This window comes from Caretta caretta, chromosome 23, assembly GCF_965140235.1.
Source record: "Caretta caretta isolate rCarCar2 chromosome 23, rCarCar1.hap1, whole genome shotgun sequence".
Taxonomy (NCBI): Eukaryota; Metazoa; Chordata; order Testudines; family Cheloniidae; genus Caretta; species Caretta caretta.
Window position 1 is genome coordinate 7,286,650 of NC_134228.1, and position 22,493 is coordinate 7,309,142.

Here is a 22,493-nt window from a genome sequence, read left to right on the forward strand (position 1 = left end):
GCGTTCCACTGGCCCCTGCATGAGGATGGCGGGTGCCTGGCCTCTGCCACGCACGATGACCCTGCTTTGCTCAAGGGTAATTGGCAGCTGGGGCTTGTTTCACATTGTGTGTCCATCTTCCCCCCCCGGCCCCTGCCATGCACTACGCTTCCATGCTTCCCTCGGGGATGATGCCACCCGTTGGGCTGGCAGGAGAGCAGGGTACAGGACCGTGACAAGAGGGGAGCCCCCTCCAGCAAAGAGGGAGCAGAGACTGCACCTCTGCATGGGCATGCCTGGGGTGGGCAGCTTGGAGGGCAGGGAGCTGGAGGGTGCTGCTGGGGTCTCATGAAACAGGGGGGCTGGAGGGCATGGGGAGGCAGAAGGCACAGCTGAGATCTGATGTGATGAGAAGGTTGGTAGGGCCAGGTGGACACAGCTGGGGGCTCATGTGGGGTGGGATGGTTGGAGGACACAGGTGCTGCTGCTGCCTGCCTCCAGCTCTGCCCTATTTCTCTCTGGAGGCTCAGACCCACATTCACCCATGGTGCCAGCAGCCCAGAGAGCAGCTCAGTGCGTTTCACTCAAAGCCCCGCTTCCCGGAATCGGGGTGATGGGCAGCTGACAGCAGAGCCTCTGCACCTCTCAGGAGTTTTAAGCTGAGCTCCGGTGCCAGGCATGGTGGCTTCTGGGCAAACGGGTGGGTTCTGAGACTCTATAATGCCATGTGCCAGCCCCTAGGAGAGGGCAAACTGGGCTGCAGGCACTGAGCAGGGCTGGAGGATGCCATCCAATGTGGCTTTACAGGGCCCCATGGATGAGTCCTTCACCTGCTGCCAGAGCCATGGGGAGGGGGCCCTGAGTGGGAAGGACCCCCAGCTCCTTGGAGCAGTGGTGCCAGGGCTGGACCACCCCCAGTTGAGCCACACCCCCTGGCACCTGTACAGACTGGGCTACAGCCCTTTGCACATGGCTCCTTGGGCTCGCAGATCATGGGGCATATGTCCTGCACACCACCGGGGGAAGCCACCGCACCAGGCTCCCAAGCAGCCATGCAGGGAGGCCAGGGGCTGTTATGCCCAGAGTGGAGGTGGGCATTTTGCTGCACGCCCTGGGGGCAGCATCCCCCAGAGCAAACTTCACCCTGTCCACCTGGGCCCTACCACAACAGCCTGGGGGACAGCACAAGCTCTGGGGCTGGCCTGGCCTCACCTGCCCAGTCCACAGCCCGTCACACTGAAGCTCAGGTGAGGCCAGGCAGAGGCCATCAACTCTGGGGCTTGGGAAACAGCTGGCAGCTGCCCCCCAAGATGCACTTGGGGATGGGGGGCAGCAAACAGCCAGAGGCCAGCGCATAGCAGGGGGGCTCAGATATAGCTAGGCCAGCCCTGGGTGCTCAGTGCCCCCCACCAGCCGAGCAGAGGGACTGGCTGATGTTGCCTGCTCTGGCCAAGCATGGGACCCCCTCCAAGCTCAGGGCCCTCCACAGCCAGGGACTTGGCCCAGCACCCACGCACCTGGGAGTTGGGGTGAGGGGAGGGTGGTTCCTGCCTATCCTTCCCCAGAGCAGAAGAGCTTGGGAGGGCCTGACAGCCCCTTGCCACAGGGTCCCACGGCTGGCACTGGGACGTGCTGCCTGCCAGACCACCTGGAATTATGGGCTGTTCTCCCCACCTGTGCTCCCGCCAGGATCCCCATGGACACAGAACAGGCTGCCAGGGGGCCATCATTACTTTATTAGGTCACATGTGCCTGCTGGCAGGCGCCTACTTCTGGGCTGGGATCATGTCATCGATGGCCTGGCCCTTTTCCAGCTTCTTCTCCATCTCCACCATGAGCTTGACGCCGTCCACCACCATCTGCACCTGCTCCACCTCAGAGAAGCCCAGCCGGTCGGCGTTGGAGATGTCGAACACGGCACCTACGGCCTCAGTGTCCACGCCACCTGGGGGGCACAGTGCCATGCAGCTGAGGCCAGACCCCACTGCAGCGGAGCGGCTCTGGCAGCCTCCTGGCCCCACCACCCTAGCCTGGCCTCTTTGCCCACAGCCACCCGGCCCCTGGAGACCCCATGCAGCAGCTATGGCCCAGCGTGTATCCTGCCCCGCCACATCCCGGCTGCCTGGTTGCCCCCCACTCCTGTCAGCCAGGCTTGGCACTCCAGGCCTTGCCCAGAGCCTCTCAGATGCCCCTCAGTGTCGCTTGAGGGCACCAGCTTGAGGGCACCCCAGGGGCTGGGGGCAGTGGGACACAGCTCCGCCTGCGGGATGGGCAGGGCCACACCGCAGAGTCTCAGACTGCCCCTGCTGGGCTCAGCCCAGCCCTCTCCCCACCTGTAACCCCCCACACCTGTATCCCCATGTCCACCTGTATGGCCTGACCCCGACCTGAGTCCCCTCCCCCAACCCTATGCCCCCACCCTCATCTGTAACCCCAGCCCTACCGAAGTGCCCCCCACACTCCTGTAGCACCACCTGTAACTCCCTACAACCCGAGCCCCTGGTAAACCCACACCTATTTGTGCCCCCTGCCCCTCATGTGTCCCCAGCCCCACCCTACACCCACTTGTGGCCCCCGCCCCTCACCTGTGCCGCGTTTCTGCAGCCGCAGCCTCTTGAGGGTCTCCTCAAACTTGGGGTGTTTGCTGAGGTGGGGGAGCTTAACGTGGACCCCGCCCCGCAGGCCAGTGCCCAGGTTGGAGGGGCAGGTCAACACGTAGCCCAGGTGCTGGTTCCACATGAAGGGGTGCCCAGCCTTCTTAAAGATCTCCTCAATCTGCCGGGTAGGGAGAGAGCCTGTCAGCCAGTGCCCCCCAGCCAGGGTCAGGCCAGCCTGCCACCCGTGCCCCCCCCCCGCAACAACTCCCAGCCAGGCCATCCCCTCCCCCAACAGCTCCCTGCCCCAGCCAGGGTCCAGCCAGCCCCCCACCCCCCAGCCAGGGCCAGGACAGCCACAGGCCCTCCAACAACCCTCCAGCCAACACACCCCAGAGAGGACTAGCCCCCCTCTCCCCCCCCCACACACACAATGACCCCCAGCCAGGACCAGACAGACCCTCTGCTAACCACCCCCTTCCAGCCAGGGCCTACCCCCTAATAACCCTAAGCCAGTGTCAGGGATGCCCCCCACCAGCTGACACCAGAGCTGGGCAGGGAAGGGGAAACAGATGCTCCAAACTCAAGGTCCCAGGGCACTGGGCATCTCTCCCAGGAAACTCTCCGCCAGCAGGGGGCAGTGCAGCAGCCTGGAGGGTGCCTGTACACCAGCTGTCTGGCCCTCACCCCCACTCCCAGCACCAGGGTGGGCAGTGGGCCTAGGGCGTAGAATGGGGGCTGGCTGCCAGGACTTCCTGGGTTCTAGCCCAGCTCTGGGAGGGGAGGCGGGTCTGTGACGAAGTGGGACTGTTCTTAATGTTTCCTCTGAATAGTGTGGGGGTGCCTCAGTTTCCCCTATGCAGTTCTTAAGTATCTAGGGGGTGGAGTAAGGGTGTATGATCATTGCAGAGCCCTAGAGGGCAGGTGTGTGCAGGAGTCTGGACACAGAGATCAGGTTTCAGAGGAACAGCCGTGTTAGTCTGTATTCGCAAAAAGAAAAGGAGGACTTGTGGCACCTTAGAGACTAACCAATTTATTTGAGCATGAGCTTTCGTGAGCTACAGCTCACTTCATCAGATGTTTACCGTGGAAACTGCAGCAGACTTTATATACACACAGAGAATATGAAACAATACCTCCTCCCACCCCACTGTCCTGCTGGTAATAGCTTATCTAAAGTGATCAACAGGTGGGTCATTTCCAGCACAAATCCAGGTTTTCTCACCCTCCACCCCCCCACACAAATTCACTCTCCTGCTGGTGCTAGCCCATCCAAAGTGACAACTCTTTGCATAATCAAGTCGGGCTATTTTCCTACCCCCCCCCCCTCCAGATGTTCTGGTTTAACTTGGATTTAAACTTGGAGAGTGGTCAGTTTAGATGAGCTATTACCAGCAGGAGAGTGAGTTTGTGTGTGTATGGGGGTGGGGGGGATGTGAGAAAACCTTGATCTATGCAGGAAATAGCCCGACTTGATTATGCAAAGAGTTGTCACTTTGGATGGGCTAGCACCAGCAGGAGAGTGAATTTGTGTGGGGGGGTGGAGGGTGAGAAAACCTGGATTTGTGCTGGAAATGACCCACCTGTTGATCACTTTAGATAAGCTATTACCAGCAGGACAGTGGGGTGGGAGGAGGTATTGTTTCATATTCTCTGTGTGTATATAAAGTCTGCTGCAGTTTCCACGGTAAACATCTGATGAAGTGAGCTGTAGCTCACGAAAGCTCATGCTCAAATAAATTGGTTAGTCTCTAAGGTGCCACAAGTACTCCTTTTCTTTTTGGACACAGAGAATGGCCGACACCCTGTTTCCTGGCAACTGATGGCCTGGGCCCTTCCCCCCTGCAAGGTGAGAGCTGAAGGGTCCGAGAACAAAGGAATCAGGTGACCTCCTGGCCCGGGAAAGGAACAAAGCCCAGAGGAGGAGGGGCTGGAGGGAGTTTTCAGTTTGGGGCTGGCTGGGACAGGGAGTGAAGTGCAGACGTGGTTGTCTGGCTCACTGCCCCCCAAAATGGACCCAGCTGAGGGGTCCCGTTCTCTGCACCTGCAAGCTCTGTTTTAGACCATGTTCCTGTCGTCTAATAAACCTTCTGTTTTACTGGCTGGCTGAGAGTCACGTCTGACTGCGAAGTTGGGGGGCAGGACCCTCTGGCTTCCCCAGGAGCCCCGCCTGAGCGGACTCGCTGGGGGAAGCGCACGGAGGGGCAGAGGATGCTGAATGCTCCGAGGTCAGACCCAGGAAGGTGGAAGCTGTGTGAGCTGTTTGCCCTGCAGACAGGCTGCTCACAGAAAGGCGACTGCCCCAGAGTCCTGACTGGCTTCATGGGGAGCAGTTCCAGAGCAGCGCCCAGGGACTCCGTGACAGGGTCTAGTGGCTTGGAGCAGGGGGCTGGGAGCCAGGACTGCTGGGCTGTCTCCCAGGCCGGGCGGGGGCAGGAGGGGGCGCTCACCTTCTGCAGCCCAACACAGAAGCGCCGGAACACCTCCTTCATGTTGCCGCCCTTCTCCATGGAGATGACGCGCAGGTGGTCCTCCTCGTTCACCCACACCAGGAAGCTCTTGTTGTCATTGTGCCTGCAACCCAGAGAGCGGTGTGACGGCACGGGCGCGACCCCTCTGCCCAGCCTGGCACAGCCAGCACGCCCCTCTCCAGCCCCACAGCCCTGCCCCATTCGTGCCCCCCCACCCAATCGCCCCCCTTGTCACAGCTGCTGCAGAGCTGGGGAAAAGGCCTCTGGGCCAGCGTCTGCCTGTCCGTCTTGTACCCACTGGGCTGCAGGGCCGCTCTGAGCTGGGCAGCCCTGTGCCAGGGACGGGCAGGCTACAGGGTGACCTTCCCCGACTGTCAGCCCCCCCCCCAGTGCTCTCCCTAGGGCCCAGGGGAGCAGGGATAAGGGAAGGAGCATGCAGTGCCACCTGGAGGTGAAACTACATAACAGTTTAGCATCCCATTACAGAGCTGGGCATAGAACCCAGGAGTCCTGGCTCCCAGACTCCCCCCCCCCCCCGCTCTAACCACTAGACCCCACTCCCCTCCCCGAGCCAGGGATAGAACCCAGGAGTCCTGGCACTGAGTCCCCCCACCCAGACTCCCCCTCCAGTAGCACTGGGGGCCCTGGTGCTCACCATATGCCCCTGGCATCGGGCCAGTCGCGGGCCATGCCCGAGGCCAGCAGCAGGGGCGAGACGGGCTTGTCGAACAGGAAGTGGTCGTCTATCAGCTGCTGCTGCTCCTTGTCGCTCATGTCCTTCAGGGGGTAGTACTTGCCCTTGAACTCCCCAGTCAGGCTGTTCAGGGCTGGGGAGAGAGCAGGGGTCAGCCCCGGTCCTGGCCCCGCTCCCCACCCCCATGGCTCCTCTGCTCCACTGCCCTGCTCCCAACCCCCCACTTCACATGCACTCCCCCACTCCCCTGCCCCCCCGCTGCTCTGCACCCAGCGCCCAACCCCTCCTACTCCCCTGCCCCCAACTCCCCCACTCCCCTGCACCCAGTGCCCCAGCACCCACAACACCCTGCTCCCCGGACCCTCAATGCCACACTGCCCCTGCTCCCCTGCACCCAGAACCCCAAAACCCAGCCCCCTCAACGCCCTCTCCCCTGCACCAATCCCCTCTACTCCCCTGCACTCAGTGTCCAACCCCCCACTCCACTGCACCCAGCCCCCTCAATGCCTTGCTCCCCTGCACCCAGCACCAAACCCCCCCGCTCCTCTGTGCCCCACTCATGGCCCCCCACAGCCCCATCTCACCAGCCCAGTGACAACTCATCCCCCTAGCCCCCCCCAACCAGCAGGATCCCTCCCCCAACATGCCCCATAAACAGTAAGCAGGCCCCACAGACACCTCCCACCCCCCCCCCCCCCCAGCCAGTGAGAGTGGCTCAGCCCACTGACAGCCTGGCCCAGGGGTCACCTTCCCCGTCCCCGCAAGACATGTTCAGTTCATGGCCTGTGGGGACCCCACCCCCACCCAGCCCTCCCCCAAACCTCCCCCTACCAGGGCACCCGAGTCCTGGCCTGCAGGTGCCCTGCCCCAAGCCTGTCCCATTGTCACCTGCCCCATCCCTGCTACTTCTAGGACGGGGCCTGGCCCCAGACCCCTACCGGTGACAGAGAGCTTCTCGATGGCGCGCCGCTCCCCACGGCTGCAGTGGGGGGGCAGCGTGTACCCCTTGATGCTGCGCCCAGTGCGCACCCGGCTGCTCAGCACGTAGTTGGGGTCCAGGTCATCTCCGCCCTGCGTGAGCCAGAGGGAACCAGACCTTGTAATGCCCCGGGATGGCCCCAAGGCTTGGCCCCACCCAGAGCACCAGGTCCCCACAGGCTGGGCCCTGCCCGAACCGCTGGCCCCCAACTGAGTCAGGTCCCTCTCTCAACACGACCCCTGCTCCCCCAACCCAGTCCCAGTGACCCCAACCCATGCCCCAGTCCCCGCAACTTCTCCTCCATCCCCCATCACCGTTCCCCCACCCCCATTCCATCCCCCATCCTAGCCCTCCATGCCCCCGCTCACACCTTCAGGTTCTCGTGGTTCAGGTCGGTCTTGTGCTTGTCCGTGGGCTTGTAGCCGCCGTGCCGGTCCTGGATGATGGGGTCAAACAGGTCCTTGAAGACATCGTAGGACTCCTCGTCCCCAGCCACACAGCCCACTGTCATGATGAAGGGGTGCCCTGCAGGCAGCACCGGGGGGGGGTGTTAGACTGGGCAGGTGTGGAGGGGCTGGGGGGCACAGGGGTTGTGGGGTCTGCCATGGGGTGCAGCTGGATGGCATCCCACACTGCTGCTCCTTGGTGAGTTGGGCCCATTCCCCAGTGAGGGGGCGGCCAAGCCAGGAACCAGGCCCCTGGGCAGCAGGAAGGGCTCAACCCCTCTTCACGAGGCTCAGGGGGTCACTCCCCGCCGCCCTGCCCAAGCGGCCTATCCCTTTGCCAGTGGCTGTGGGGGAGGCCAAGGGACAACGGGGGGGAGTCTCCAGCAGACCAGGCTGGGCAGCTGCAGTGACCAGCGGGGTGGGGCAGGGCTCCCAGGATCCTGGATGCACGGAGGGGCAGGGGGGGTGAGCTCACAGGAGGTGGCTCCCCTCAGTGCCCCCCCACCAGGGGCCAAGGGCTAAAGGCCAGGTATCTACCCCGCTCAGTGGCAGGCACCTCCCAAGGCTTAGGGGCCCCATCCTGGCTCATCCCCAGCAGGGCCTTGCTCAGTGTCACAGTGGGATGGCATGGGTGCCACCCCACCTCCGGGTGGGGAGGCTGGGGAGTCAGGGCTCCGGCTGCAGGCAGGCTGGGGACAGCGGCTGCCAAGCCCAGCTAGACGGGTCCAAAGCAGTGAGAGAGCCGAGGGGGGCGGGGAGTGAGGGGCAGGAAGTTTCCTGGGGGTGGGGGTCAGAGCCCTGTCACTGAGAACACATGTCGGCCCTGGGAGTGGGGCTTGGCTGGCGCCCACCTGGGTTGTCCACCCCGGTCTGGATGATGTCATCCAGGGTGAAGCCGCTGGGGGTCTCCTTGTCCCGCAGCTTCTTGTAGACGTCCAGGGTGAGGGCTTTGGCCATGTGGTTGTTGTGCTTGGTGAGGTCGGGGAACTCCTCCTCCGCCGAGAAGTTCAGCTTGTACTTGTTGTGGGTGTTTCCGAAAGGCATGATGGCAGGCGGGGGCGAGTCCTGCTGGGACAGGGGCCTGCTGAGTCCCGGGGCAGCCGCCGGCTGGAGCCCCCTCTGCCATGCCCGGGGGCTGATCCCGCCAGCCTCCCATGCCCATCTCCCCACCCGCCTGAGCCCGACAGCAGAGCAACCCTACAGGGGCGTAGCCGCATCCTAGACAGAGGTACGTCCCCCTGCTCCCTCCAGGGCCCAGGCATCCTGTGTTAGTTGCACCAGCCTGAGGTCTCCAGGGGGGAGCGGCACCCAAGTCAGGGTGACCCCATGTGACGAAGTGGGAATGTTCTTAATGTTTTGTCTGAATAGTGTGTGTGCCTCGGTTTCCCCTGTGTTACTCAAGTATCTAGGTGGTGGACAAGGGTGTGTGAGCCTTGCAGAGACCCTTAGCGGGAAGGTCTGACGGCTGGCTGGCTGCCTGGGCACAGACAATGGCCGACACTCTAGTCTGGCCACTGACGGCCGGGGCCCATCCTCTGCAGGGGCCAGCTGGAGGTGTTGGAGAACAAAGCAAGAGGTGGAGGCTGGGGGACCTGCTTGCCCAGGAAAGAGACCGAGGACGGAGGAGGGCAGCTGGGTGTGACTGAGGCTCAGCTGCTGGAAGCTGGCCCGTCTGCGGTTGGGGAACTCGAGAGGGGAGCGCTCTGGGCCCTCCCCCCACGATGGACTTTGCTGGAACTGCCTGTGCTAACGAGATCGGCTCCACGCTGTGTTCCCCGCCACTAAGAACCCATCGGTGTGACCCACTGGCTGGGGTCACTGCTGACTGTGGGGGTGGGGTGCACAGCCCCTTGTGTGTGGGGGGGTGAGGCTTCCCCAGGTGTCCCGTCCAGGGGGACTCCCTGCGGGGAGCTCAGGGCATGGAGCAGGGTGCTGAGCGCTCCAAAGTCACACCTGGGATGCTGCCCTAGGCCGAGTGAGCCCGGAAGGGGGTCACGCTGCAGGAGGGTCCCGCCTGAACCTCATTCGGAGCGGCTCCGGAGCTCCGTGACACCCCCAGCCTGAACGCTGGCATGGGGGCAGTGGGTCCTCCCTGGGCAATGGGAGCTAGGGCCAGCACGGGGCACTCCCCCGAGGCGAGGGCTCGGGCTCCTGGAGCAGGGGAGCCAGAGTCAGCCTCAGGCAGAGCCCAGCACCCCACTGTCAGGGACACCCCTGGCTGGGCAAGCATCATTGAGCATCATCGTGGCGGAGCACAGGGGCAGCCATCACGCCCAGGGGAACTGCCCAGGGGCTGGCAGGTGTGCAGGGGGATGTCCCTGGGGTGCCAGGGACAGGCAGACAGGGGTCAGAGGGGATGCACCAGTGGGGAGGAGCCCGGGGGAGGGGACATATCTACTTGCTGCCAATGGAAAGTTGGTTCTTTGTCAGCTGCTGCTCCGGGTTGGTTATTTTTAGCCCTGCCCTTGTCCCGAGAGGGCCCCGGGCACCTGCCGGGAGCCGCCACAGCTGCCAGCAGAGCCCACATTCCAGGGGCTCTTTGCGTGGATCCGGGCTCCGAAAGCAGAGGGCCCCAGCCCACAGGGCTCCAGGAGCAGAGGGACCCGGCAGGGTCTGATATGGGGCCCCAGCCCACAGGGCTCCAGGAGCAGAGGGACCCTGCACACAGCCCCTCCACCATTCCCCAAGGACCCAGAGACGCTGCCAAGGTCAAACAGGTCACCAGTGACCCAGGGCCATCCCTGGGCATGCCTTGAGCACCAACCACTGGCCCTGCAGCCCACCAACCACCCTGCTGGGCCCACCCTCTCCCCTCAGGGGGCTTCCCCTTCCCTCCAGGAAGCCGATGGGGCATTGCCGTTTGACGCCCCATGCACACTGCACCCCCAGGGCCCCCTTTCCCTGTGGCCCCCAGCCTGGACACACCCAGCCCCTGCCTAGCAGCTCCTGGGCACTCTCTGTTTGCCCTGCCCAAGGATGGCACAGACACCTGCCCCCACCCATGCCCCATCCCAGGCTCCATCAGCCTCGCGGGCCCGCTCCAGGGGTTACCTGATCAGCAGAATGACAGGGACGGGACAGGACAGCACTACGTCCTCTACTCCAGCACAACCAGTGACCCAGAACAACAGCGGGGCAGCTGCTCATATATACCTTGTGCCCGGCTCCCATTGGCTGGCTCTGAGCAGCCGGCTGACCCAGATTGGCCACTGCTGCTGCCAGCCCAGCACAAAATTTGGGGATGTCTCCAGCTGGCCTGGCTGGGTGCCTGAGGGCTGCAGGATCTCGGCCCGGCTGTATCCCCGTGACCAGCAAAACAGACAAATAGCACAGGGAGAAATCTCAGCTGGTGCATTATGACAGGCCGGGTCCATCCCACCCGCCCCCTGGGCCATGACCAGCTGAGTCCGTCCCATCCTCCCTCCGGTCCCCAACCGGCCTGGGCTGTCCCATCTACCCCTAGGCCACTACCATCTGGGTCCATCCCACCACTCCCTGGGCCACGACCAGCCAGGTCCGTCCCACCCGCACCACCAGAGCATGACCGGGCGGATCCATCCCACCACTCCCTGGGCCACGACCAGCCGGGTCCATCCCACCCACACCACTGGGGCATGACCGGGCGGGTAAGTCCCACCACTCCCTGGGCCACGACCAGCCAGGTCCGTCCCACCCGCACCACCGGAGCATGACCGGGTGGATCCATCCCACCACTCCTTGGGCCACGACCAGCCGGGTCCGTCCCACCCACACCACTGGGGCATGACTGGGCGGGTAAGTCCCACCACTCCCTGGGCCATGACCAGCCGGGTCTGTCCCACCCGCACCACCGGGGCATGACCGGGTGGATCCATCCCACCACTCCCTGGGCCACGACCAGCCACGTCCGTCCCACCCGCACCACCAGGGCATGACCGGGCAGGTCCGTCCCACCACTCCCTGGGCCATGAGCAGCCGGGTCCATCCCACCCGCACCACCGGGGCATGACCGGGTGGATCCATCCCACCACTCCCTGGGCCTCGACCAGCCAGGTCCGTCCCACCCGCACCACCAGGGCATGACCGGGCAGGTCTGTCCCACCACTCCCTGGGCCACGACCAGCTGGGTCTGTCCCACCCGCACCACCAGGGCATGACCGGGCAGGTCCGTCCCACCACTCCCTGGGCCACGACCAGCCAGGTCCGTCCCACCCACCCCCTGGGCCATGACCGGGCGGGTCCGTCTCACCACTCCCTGGGCCACGACCAGCCGGGTCCGTCCCACCCGCACCACCAGGGCATGACTGGGCAGATCCGTCCCACCACTCCCTGGGCCATGACCAGCCGGGTCCATCCCACCCGCACCACCGGGGCATGACCGGGCAGGTCCGTCCCACCACTCCCTGGGCCATGACCAGCCAGGTCCGTCCCACCCGCACAAGGAATCCCTGTTGAGGTTACAGGGACAAACCATCCCAATGAGTCGAAAGAATAGTAAATATGGCAGGCGACCAGCTTGGCTTAATGGTGAAATCCTAGCGGATCTTAAACATAAAAAAGAAGCTTACAAGAAGTGGAAGGTTGGACATATGACCAGGGAAGAGTATAAAAATATTGCTCGGGCATGTAGGAATGTTATCAGGAGGGCCAAATCGCACCTGGAGCTGCAGCTAGCCAGAGATGTCAAGAGTAATAAGAAGGGTTTCTTCAGGTATGTTGGCAACAAGAAGAAAGCCAAGGAAAGTGTGGGCCCCTTACTGAATGAGGGAGGCAACCTAGTGATAGAGGATGTGGAAAAAGCTAATGTACTCAATGCTTTTTTTGCCTCTGTTTTCACTAACAAGGTCAGCTCCCAGACTGCTGCGCTGGGCATCGCAAAATGGGGAAGAGATGGCCAGCCCTCTGTGGAGATAGAGGTGGTTAGGGACTATTTAGAAAAGCTGGACGTGCACAAGTCCATGGGGCCGGACGAGTTGCATCCGAGAGTGCTGAAGGAATTGGCGGCTGTGATTGCAGAGCCATTGGCCATTATCTTTGAAAACTCGTGGCGAACGGGGGAAGTCCCGGATGACTGGAAAAAGGCTAATGTAGTGTGTGACGATGTGACTCAGCAGGGAGGGGGGAGTGTTGACCTGGGAATGTGCCCTGGGGATGGGAGACCTGAGAGCCTGTCACCTGAGCCAGGAGGGGGAGGGGGAGGTGACACCTCTGCCCAGGAATGTGAACAGAGGCTGCAGCAGGGAACCTGCTGGGTGGGTTTGGTTGGCAGTTTGGGAGGCTGGGGAGAGGAACACAGGGAACCCCAGGGCTGGGGTCTAAGCTCCCTGCTCCCCCAGAAGGACGTGATTGAGGGGTCCTGGTTGTACCCACAAGCTCTGTTGTGGACTGTGTTCCTGTTGTCCAATAAACCTTCTGTTTTACTGGCTGGCTGAGAGTCTCAGTGGATCCCAGGAAGAGGGGTGCAGGGCCTGGACTCCCCCACACTCCGCGACATAGTGCCAATCTTTAAAAAAGGGAAGAAGAAGGATCTTGGGAACTACAGGCCAGTCAGCCTCACCTCAGTCCCTGGAAAAATCATGGAGCAGGTCCTCAAAGAATCAATCCTGAAGCACTTGCATGAGAGGAAAGTGATCAGGAACAGCCAGCATGGATTCACCAAGGGAAGGTCATGCCTGACTAATCTAATCGCCTTTTATGATGAGATTACTGGTTCTGTGGATGAAGGGAAAGCAGTGGATGTATTGTTTCTTGACTTTAGCAAAGCTTTTGACACGGTCTCCCACAGTATTCTTGTCAGCAAGTTAAGGAAGTATGGGCTGGATGAATGCACTATAAGGTGGGTAGAAAGCTGGCTAGATTGTCGGGCTCAATGGCTCCATGTCTAGTTGGCAGCCGGTATCAAGTGGAGTGCCCCAAGGGTCGGTCCTGGGGCCGGTTTTGTTCAATATCTTCATAAATGATCTGGAGGATGGTGTGGATTGCACTCTCAGCAAATTTGCGGATGATACTAAACTGGGAGGAGTGGTAGATACGCTGGAGGGGAGGGATAGGATACAGAAGGACCTAGACAAATTGGAGGATTGGGCCAAAAGAAATCTGATGAGGTTCAATAAGGATAAGTGCAGGGTCCTGCACTTAGGATGGAAGAATCCAATGCACCGCTACAGACTAGGGACCGAATGGCTAGGCAGCAGTTCTGCGGAAAAGGACCTAGGGGTGACAGTGGACGAGAAGCTGGATATGAGTCAGCAGTGTGCCCTTGTTGCCAAGAAGGCCAATGGCATTTTGGGATGTATAAGTAGGGGCATAGCGAGCAGATCGAGGGACGTGATCGTTCCCCTCTATTCGACATTGGTGAGGCCTCATCTGGAGTACTGTGTCCAGTTTTGGGCCCCACACTTCAAGAAGGATGTGGGTAAATTGGAGAGAGTCCAGCGAAGGGCAACAAAAATGATTAGGGGTCTGGAACACATGAGTTATGAGGAGAGGCTGAGAGAGCTGGGATTGTTTAGCCTGCAGAAGAGAAGAATGAGGGGGGATTTGATAGCTGTTTTCAACTACCTGAAAGGGGGTTCCAAAGAGGATGGCTCTAGACTGTTCTCAATGGTAGCAGATGACAGAACGAGGAGTAATGGTCTCAAGTTGCAGTGGGGGAGGTTTAGATTGGATATTAGGAAAAACTTTTTCACTAAGAGGGTGGTGAAACACTGGAATGCGTTACCTAGGGAGGTGGTAGAATCTCCTTCCTTAGAGGTTTTTAAGGTCAGGCTTGACAAAGCCCTGGCTGGGATGATTTAACTGGGAATTGGTCCTGCTTCAAGCAGGGGGTTGGACTAGATGACCTTCTGGGGACCCTTCCAACCCTGATATTCTATGATTCTATGATTCTATGATTTTCTGTACAATATTTATGAAGCCCACACATGCCTCAGTTTCCCCCTGTACATCACATTGCTATGGGGGGCGGGGGGTAAAAGAGTTAGGTCTGCTTTTGGGGTGACACAGAGACATGGGGGGCACCTTGCTGTCTAGGGTCCAATGAATGGGTCGTTAATGCCAATTCCATATCATTGCGGGGAGGGGCAACCCCGTCAACCCCACCCACTCAACCCCCCATACAGGAACAGGGGCTGAGTTTTTCCTGCATCTGTCCCCTCCAGACAGACTGCTCCCTGGTGCCAGCGTCCTCTCTGCCAGTCCCTCCTGCAGGCCTCGGGGAGTGGGGTGACTGGCCTCTCCAATGACCTCCTCATGGGGGCATGAACACTTCAGGCATGGGGGGCAGGGGGGAGCCCCTAGAAGGAGGGGAGGAGAGGCCCACAGAGCCCCTGGCGTCAGGGATGTTAGAGGATCCTGGGATGGCAGAACGGGGGGCATGAGGGGGGCTACCAGAGCCTCTGGTATGGGGGGCAGTCAGAATCCCTGGCAGGGGCTAAGAGGGGGGTGGGGGCCCCCAGCGAGGACGGAGGGATGCAGGGAGTCCCTGGCGGGTACCATGCACTTGGCCGGCACCAGCTAGGAAACATGTGACCCTCTAGCAATGAATAATAATGACGCCAACTAAGCCCCGCCCCCTTGGAGCCCCCTGCCCATCCCCACTCCCCTCACAGCCAGTTGGAGCTGTGCAGACCGTGGCCATCCCACTGACGTGCCACCCCTGGCCCCAGTGCCCCCAAGGCAGGGCAGGGGGAGGAGGGACTTGTCCCCTCTGCACCCGCTGGCATCTGGGGTCTGGACCCCGGGGCTGCTCTAGTCCGTGCTTTCTGCAGGGCCCCTGTGGGACATGGCCCCTAGCCAGAATAGCCAGAGCTCCCTGCACCCAGCCTCATCTCGCCCCCGCCCCAGCTGCACCCCAGTGTACCCCAACCCCAGGGGCTGCCGAGGGGCTGGCCAGGGGCCAGTACCACTGTGAAGAGAGGCCAGCGGATCCGGCACTGGGGCCTGCCAGTTTTGGAAAGGGTTGGGTTAGGGAGTGGGAGCCGCCCCTCGCCCTATTCTGAGGCCCAAGTGCCACCTGCCCCCACCCCGCCTCCCGCTCGGGCAGGCCCAGTGGGCACGTGCCCTGGACAGATGCTGTCAAATTCCTCCCCCCAGGCCACACTGTGTCAGGGTCCCTAGGAGAGTGGGACGTGTCCTCCTAGACTCTGAGCTCCCACCCCACCCTGCCAGGGCTCGGGGCACCCGCTGGCTGCAGGAAACCCCACCCAGGCACCAGTGCCAGCACCCTCAGCGAGACTCCAGGTGCTGCTGAGTCCCGGGGGGGGGGGGCAGGGGAGGGCTTGGGGGACATAGCTGGGCAGAGTCGCCGGCAGCGGGGGATGGGGGGGTGCCTGCAGGAGGCATCAGGGGCGCCTGTGCGGGGAGACCTGGGGCCGGGTTGGAGGTCCAACCGCACCAGGCCATGTGCAGGCTGGAGGGGGTGTCCCATGGGTCTGGGCACCCAGTATGTTCCATGCACCTCCTCCACACAAGGGCAGAGAGCCTGGGGAGGCCGGGGGGGGGGGGGGGCACTGTTTCTGAGCGAGCTGGCTCTGGGGGTCCCCAGCCCAGCCCCACCAGCCAGAGGCCCTTAGAAATGAAGTGAAGGGCACCCACAGACGACTGACCCCAGTCTGCATTGTCCTGGGGCTGCCTGGGGGCCCCCAGTCTGGGGGGTCAGGGTGGGGATAGAAGGTGCTCTTGCCTTGCCCCATCTCCCACCAGCAGATCCCGTGGGGCCCTCTGGCTATGGCAATGGGGACCAGTGGTCGGGGCCTTAATTCCTTAACATGGCTCTGCTGGGGTAACCCCCCGGACCCACTCCACAACCACAGCCACCACCCCCCTGCTGGGACACGCTGACCTGGGCTGAGTTCCTGTCTGCCCAGCCCCCCAGCCAGTGCTACCACTGGAGTGTCCAGTCCCCCAGGCCCCCTAGCCTGCCTGCCCCCCCAAACCCCCCAGCCACCAGACTGGGCAGCCTCCCAGCACCCCAGCCAACCTGTCCCCCCAAGCTCACCTGCCCCCCCAACCAGCCTGTCCCCTCAGCCCTTCAGCACCTGTCCCCCCATCCTGCCTAGCCAGCCTGTCCCCCCAGCCCCTCAGCCTGCCTGTCCGTGTCCCCCCCCCCCCCCCCCCGCCTAGCCAGCCTGGCCCCCCAGCTCTTCAGCCTACCGGTCCCCTGCAGCTAGCCTGGCCCCCCAGCCAACCTGCCCCCCCAACCCTCCAGCCCACCTTCCCCCACTGCCAGCCTGCCACCTCAGCCAGCCTGCCCACCCCAGCCCACCTGCTCTCCCACTGCCAGCCTGTCCCCCTGATCCCCCCCCGCCACCAGCCCAGCCAGCTCCCAGCCAGCTTGGAGCCCAGGGCTAGGCCAGCTGAACTGGGCCTGTCAGCACATGGCCCCCGCCCCCCGCAGGCCAGGCAGCCCAGCTCTTTATATAGGCAGCAATGCCAACCCTCCGCTTGCTCTGCAACTGGCCCGGACCCAGAGCAGCTTGGCAGCCTCCCGCCAGCCCCACGCTCCAGGCCTGAGCCCAAAACAGCCCGGATCAGGTTTCCCAGCCCCTGACTCCTTCCTAACGTGGAGAGGGGCTGTGAGCGCCCGCAGCAGCTGCCTCTGCAGTGATTTATGGGTATGCGATCCGCAGCTGGGCCGCAGCGCGGGGAGTGGGGAGCAGGGACTCCCTGCCTGGGCCGCGGCTCACCTGTTCCCTTGCACCTGACCTGCGGCGTGCGGCCATTGCTGGGCTCACCATGGCACAAAGGGCCGGGGTGGGGAGGGCCTCCAGGACAGAAATGGGGAACGGAGACCCCAGCTAGTGCCCAGGACCCTGCCCACCCTCCCTGCCGACAAACAGAGACCTAGACGGCTGGGGGGGGGGGCAGAGTGGCTGCAGCTCTGGGGGGCAGCATGGGGGCAGTTTGCTCCCGCAGGTACTGGGCCCAATCTCCTGTCCACACATCGTGTCTGAGCCACCCTGGGCCCTCATGCCACATTCATGTTCCCCAGCCCCGAGCTGCAGTTGAGAGGGTGCTGGGGGGGTGCCAGAGTGGGGAGGGGGCACTACACACCCTTGCTTCTTGCAGAGGCCTCAGTTAAACTACAAGGCATTCAATAGAGCCAAGCAACCACCGACCTGTGGAACGTGCTGCCACAGGATGTTGAATTTTTTGTATTATTTTTATGAGGCTGGTGTGTGCCTCAGTTTCCCCCTTTACGTTGCATGGCTAGCCTGCTGGGGGAAAAGGGATGAGGTTTGATCTCTGGGCCCCCTAAAAGACACATGTGGGGGGGTGTCACCTCCCTGTGTGGGGGGAATGAAGAGTCCTCAAGGACCCAGATCAACAAGGGGCCAGAGAGTCACTAGCTCCAGTGACCCCTGGATGGACACACCTGGCAGGGAGTTGAGGAGAGCCCCCAGCTTGAGAACAAAGGATGGGAGAGGGGCTGGGAGGGTGGTAAGAGCCGGCTCTGGAAGGAGCGGGGGCTCTCATCTGGGAACTGACCAAGGAGATCAGATGGGGAAGAAACACAGAGCCCAGCCCTTGGGGTCACTCCAGCTTAGCTGGGCTTAGGGCTGACCAGGCTGGACAATGCTTTAACCTCCGTGTCTCGGTGCTAACCTGGGGCCATCCCACGCTGGGCTCCAGAGACCAATAAACCCGACTGGTCTGACCAAGGTGCCGAGCTTCCCTGCAAGTGCTGCTGGGGGGTCAGTCCCTGCAGGGGGGACAAGGCTCTCCCAGGAGCCTGGCTGGCCCCGCTGGACAGAGCTCGTGGAGCATGGCAGGAGGGATGGAGCCCGGGGGTTCAGTCTCGGAGGCAGGGAGGCCGCATGGGTTCCTCCAAGAGGCTGTTCCAAAGCTGGGGCATAGCCCCAATCCTGGGGCTCTGTGACAGCTGTTACACAGGCCAATGGCTCTGGGAATGCCAACGAAGGGGCAGGAGTGCCCGGGAACAGCCTCTGCAGAGATGCCACCATGGAGAAAGGGGCCGCAGGGCCTGAGCTGATCCCTTGCCGGAGCTGGAGGAACCGGCTCTCCCGCTAGGGACAGGGACAGGAAATGCCACCCCCTCCCCACCCCAGCCCCGAGCCGTCACTGCTAGGGTCAGGGGCCACCTCTCCTACAGCTGGTGCTGCAGGCTTCTGGCAGAGCCCTGGGGATCCTGTGGCACTGCAGGATCTGGCTCCCGCATCCCCCCCCCCCAATCAAGGCTCCCTAGTGGCTGGGAGGAGGCCCTCGGGGAGGCGGGGGGGGGGGGGGAGCAGCCTGGAACCAAGGTTGTGGCGGCTGCCTGAGTCTGCAGAGAGCCTGGCACCGACACCCAAAGGCACAGCTACTTCGGGCCGGCTTCACGAAGGGCTGAGGCCCAGCTGTGCTGGGGGTCGTGGTGCCTGGAAAACCACAGGAACAAGAGTGGGGTGCACGAGGCTGGAGCCAGGTACCCGAGCCCTGTCAGTGGCTGGGGAGAGGCTGCTGGGAGCGCCCGGGAACCCGCCGCCTGGCGTCAGGCAGCACTAGGTGCCTCTGTCAATTCTTGCAGGACTGAGTGAGGGGCCTGCCTCGCGCCACACAGCCCAGCCACCGGCCTCCTACCCCGAGCTCTGGGGCCGGCTCCCTCAGCTGGGAGGGGGAGACCCGCGTTCAATCCCTCCTCTGCCTGAGCAGGAGAAAGGATGTGAGCAGGGGCCTCGCACCGTGCGGGCACTTAACTGCAGGGCTCTGGGCTATTCCGGGGTGACATGGGGGACCGTTGGGCTCTGCTATTGCCTTTGGCTCATTGGGGAGAAAGAGTGAAGGGGTCAGAGCCTGAGAATGGCTCTGGCGCTTGGGGCCCGCATGGAAGATCCAGGCCTCCTGCTCCGGTCGCGCTGTCCTTAGTGAGCCGTGGCGGAGCAGCTCCCACAGAGAGGTGGGGGGAGCCCTCAGAACATCCCAGCGCCAGGTATTAGAGCTCACTCCGGAGGGGTGCAAGGCTCCAGCTCAGATCCTTTCTGCAGATTGAACCTCCTCCCAAGTTATGAGGGGTCAGCACCCCCTCCTCCTCTGGGCAGATTTGGAATGGGCAAGGGCTCAGCAGGGGGCGCTGTGCTGCAGGGAGCGAGGGGGGCTCAATAGGGGGCGTTGGGCTGCAGGGATCGGGGTGGGAGGCTCAGCAGGGGGCGCTGTGTGGCAGGAAGCAGGGTGGGGGCTCAGCAGGGGGTGCTGTGCGGCAGGGAGCAGGGTGGGGGCTCAGCAGGGGGTGCTGTGGGGCAGGGAGCAGGGTGGGGGCTCAGCAGGGGGCACTGTGGGGCAGCAGGGAGCGGGGCGTGGGCTGGCTTGGAGGTGCGTTGCAACGCTTGTCTCCCTACCATGGGGCAGCTGCTTGATTAACTGGTCCCTCTTCTTTGCCTGAGTCACGGGGGTTCATCCCCAGCCCTAGCAGCTTGGGGAATACGTCTGCCTTGGAGCTGGGGTGTGAGGCCCATGCTGGCGCGCGGGTGAGTTCGCACTATGGAGAGCGCCCAGACTAGCTGCCCAGGTACCTACCCACAGGGTTCAGGTGGGTACCTCAGCCTCCGGCCACTGCCCCTGCTACATTGCTCTTTGCACTGTGCTCGCTCAGATGAGAGCTTGTGCGAGCTGACTGGAAGAGCTGGGCATCTCCCTCTAGTTTGTGGCACTGGGGCAGGGCGAGGGGTGTTCGAATAGCTTTAGCCCCCCTTGCCGAAGCCATGCCACGCCTGGCCCCCCGTGCACACCACAGCAGCACAGAGGGGCTGCGTGTGATTCAGAATTGGGCCTGGAATTTTCTACTTCCCTGGCTCGAGAAGAAGCCGCTTTCCAGCTGTGCCCTAAGATCTCTGCAGTCTGGGGCTGAGAAGGCACCGTGCAGACCAGCCCTGGATGCTCAGTGTTGCTTTACCAGAATACAGCCACTTCTGGGGTGGGGCAGGGCAGGAGGCACAGCCAGGACACTGCATCCCAGTGCTCAGGGCTGGGGGGGGAATGAGGACAGGGGACCAGTGCCACTCTGAGCAGCCAGGATCATGGGGCCGACGTTGTTACCTTCTACATGGGAAATGGAGTTCAGCACATGTATGCTGCACTTCACACATGGCATGCTGGACACTGCATGCAACACACTGCAGATGGTATGCTGCATCCCACATGTAAACAGCATGTCACACACTGTCTGGGTCACACTGCATGGCACGCTGCACACTTAATGCCACACACTACAAACAGGATGGTGCACGAGGCATACTGCGCTGCACTGCACACACTGCACATGGCACAGGGCATGCCACACATAGCACACTGCATGCCACACACTGCACAGCACACTGCACCCGGTACACTGCATGCCACCGCTGCAACTGCGTGCCATATATTGCACAGCACACTGCACCTGGAACTCTGCATGCTGCACACTCTTCTCAGGCACTGCAATCCCCATGTTAGGAAACCCAATGCCCTGAACCCAGCCGGCCTCCGGGAGGTTGTGCCCAGCATGTAGGCCAGCAGGGCTATTACAGCAGGGTGGAACCAGGTGGCCTAGCCCAGATGCCCACTCAGTGTCTGCACACACTGGGATCCCAGAGCCAGCCGAGGGCGGAGACTGGGCTTTTCGCAGAAATGCCCCTGGTTCCGTGTGGATGGGCACCATGACTGCGACACAGCCAAAGAGGTGGAGCTCACGCGTGGCCAGCGAGGACACACTGCCGTGGCATAACCGCGGCCGGCGTGAGACACCTGGCCAGACTCAGCCTCAGACGTGATCACCCAGGCCCAGTGGTGAGCTGGAGCCGGTTCGCACCGATTCGCGCGAACCAGTTGCTAAATTTTGCAGCCGGTTTAGAACCGGTTGTTAAAGGAGTTCGGCAAACTCCGGCCCGCAGGCCACATGCGGCCCGCGGGACAGTCCTGTCCGTCCCGCCTGAGCTCTTGGCTTGGGAGGCTCCCCTGAGAATCTCTACCCACCCGGCGGCCCTGCGGTCCTTCGGCGGCGGGTCCTTCAGTCGCTCCAGGTCTTCGGCACCACTTCGGCAAAGACCCGGAGCGACTGAAGGAACCGGTTCTTCAGCTTCTGGCAGCTCATCACTGCCTGGGCCCACTGGGCTGGGCTGCTGCAGGGCCCGTGGGACAGTCGCCTGGCCCAGCTGCATCACCACACTGGGTGAGAGCCCCGGAATGAGCAATGTCCCTAGCCCCCCACCCAGCGAGAGCTTGGTGGCCGCCCTGAAGCAGGAGGCCTCAGAGCCAGAGCTCAGTGGGGCCTGGGCTGCCCCATAGCCTACGTGCCTGTCCATCCGTCCCCACAGTCTCCTGTTATGCTCACATGACAGGCACAGGCCTTGCCAGGGGTATAAAAAGAAACAGCCGGGGATGAGGGAGGTGCTGGGCCAATAGCTGCCTCATGAGGTGCTGCCGTGTCCCTTGGCCGGCGCCCAGTGGTGCCAGCCTGCACCATAGGCCCAGACCCCTCCAGCCTCACACCTTCCCCCGTCAACACGCTGCACAGGAAAGATCGCCCCCCCCCGACACTGCACGGGAAAGATCGCCCCCCGCCCAGACACTGCACAGGATCGAGGACCCCTCCCAGACACTGCACAGGACCAGGACACACCTTCCCCCTCCCCCAGCCGAGACACTGGACAGGAAAGATCAGCCCCCCCCCCGCCCCCCGCCCAGACACTGCATAGGATCGGGACCCCCACCCAGAGACTGCACAGGATCGGGACACACCTTCCCCCTCCCCCCCCGCCCAGACACTGCATAGGATTGGAACCCCCACCCAGACACTGCACAGGATCGGGACACACACACTGTGACGAAGTGGGACTGTTCTTAATGTTTCCTCTGAATAGTGTGGGGGTGCCTCAGTTTCCCCTAGGCAGTTCTTAAGTATCTAGGTGGTGGGGTAAGGATGTATGATCATTGCAGAGCCCTAGAGGGCATGTGTGTGCAGGAGTCTGGACACAGAGAATGGCCAACACCCTGTTTCCTGGCAACTGATGGCCTGGGCCCTTCCCCCCTGCAAGGTGAGAGCTGAAGGGTTGGAGAACAAAGGAATCAGGTGACCTCCTGGCCCGGGAAAGGAACAAAGCCCAGAGGAGGAGGGGCTGGAGGGGTTTTTCAGTTTGGGGCTGGCTGGGACATGGAGTGAAGTGCAGACGTGGTTGTCTGGCTCACTGCCCCCCAGAATGGACCCAGCTGAGGGGTCCCGTTCTCTGCACCTGCAAGCTCTGTTTTAGACCATGTTCCTGTCGTCTAATAAACCTTCTGTTTTACTGGCTGGCTGAGAGTCACGTCTGACTGCGAAGTTGGGGTGCAGGACCCTCTGGCTTCCCCAGGAGCACCGCCTGAGCGGACTCGCTGTGGGAA

General features: G+C 62.4%; 1 protein-coding gene across 1 annotated transcript; it reads right to left on the reverse strand.

The window, feature by feature from the left end:
* Positions 1 to 1,695: 1,695 nt before the first annotated feature.
* Positions 1,696 to 10,322, reverse strand: CKM (creatine kinase, M-type). Its single transcript, XM_048834371.2, has 8 exons — positions 10,215 to 10,322; positions 8,015 to 8,228; positions 7,088 to 7,242; positions 6,677 to 6,809; positions 5,700 to 5,871; positions 5,024 to 5,147; positions 2,565 to 2,754; positions 1,696 to 1,924 (listed from the first exon to the last, which is right to left on the reverse strand). Exons 1-8 carry the CDS (start codon positions 10,308 to 10,310, stop codon positions 1,746 to 1,748), a joined length of 1,263 nt encoding a protein of 420 aa, XP_048690328.2. The 5' UTR covers positions 10,311 to 10,322; the 3' UTR covers positions 1,696 to 1,745.
* Positions 10,323 to 22,493: the final 12,171 nt, after the last annotated feature.

Bases quoted from the DNA above. Each gene is read 5' to 3' on its own strand.
- CKM (XM_048834371.2), bottom strand. From the start codon at position 10,310: ATGAGCAGCTGCCCCGCTGTTGTTCTGGGTCACTGGTTGTGCTGGAGT. The intron at 8,229-10,214 runs GTAACCCCTGGA...CTGTCCCAGCAG, and splicing joins CCTGTCATTCTGCTGATCAG to GACTCGCCCCCGCCTGCCAT. The intron at 5,148-5,699 runs GTGAGCACCAGG...TCTGGGTTGCAG, and splicing joins CCCGATGCCAGGGGCATATG to GCACAATGACAACAAGAGCT.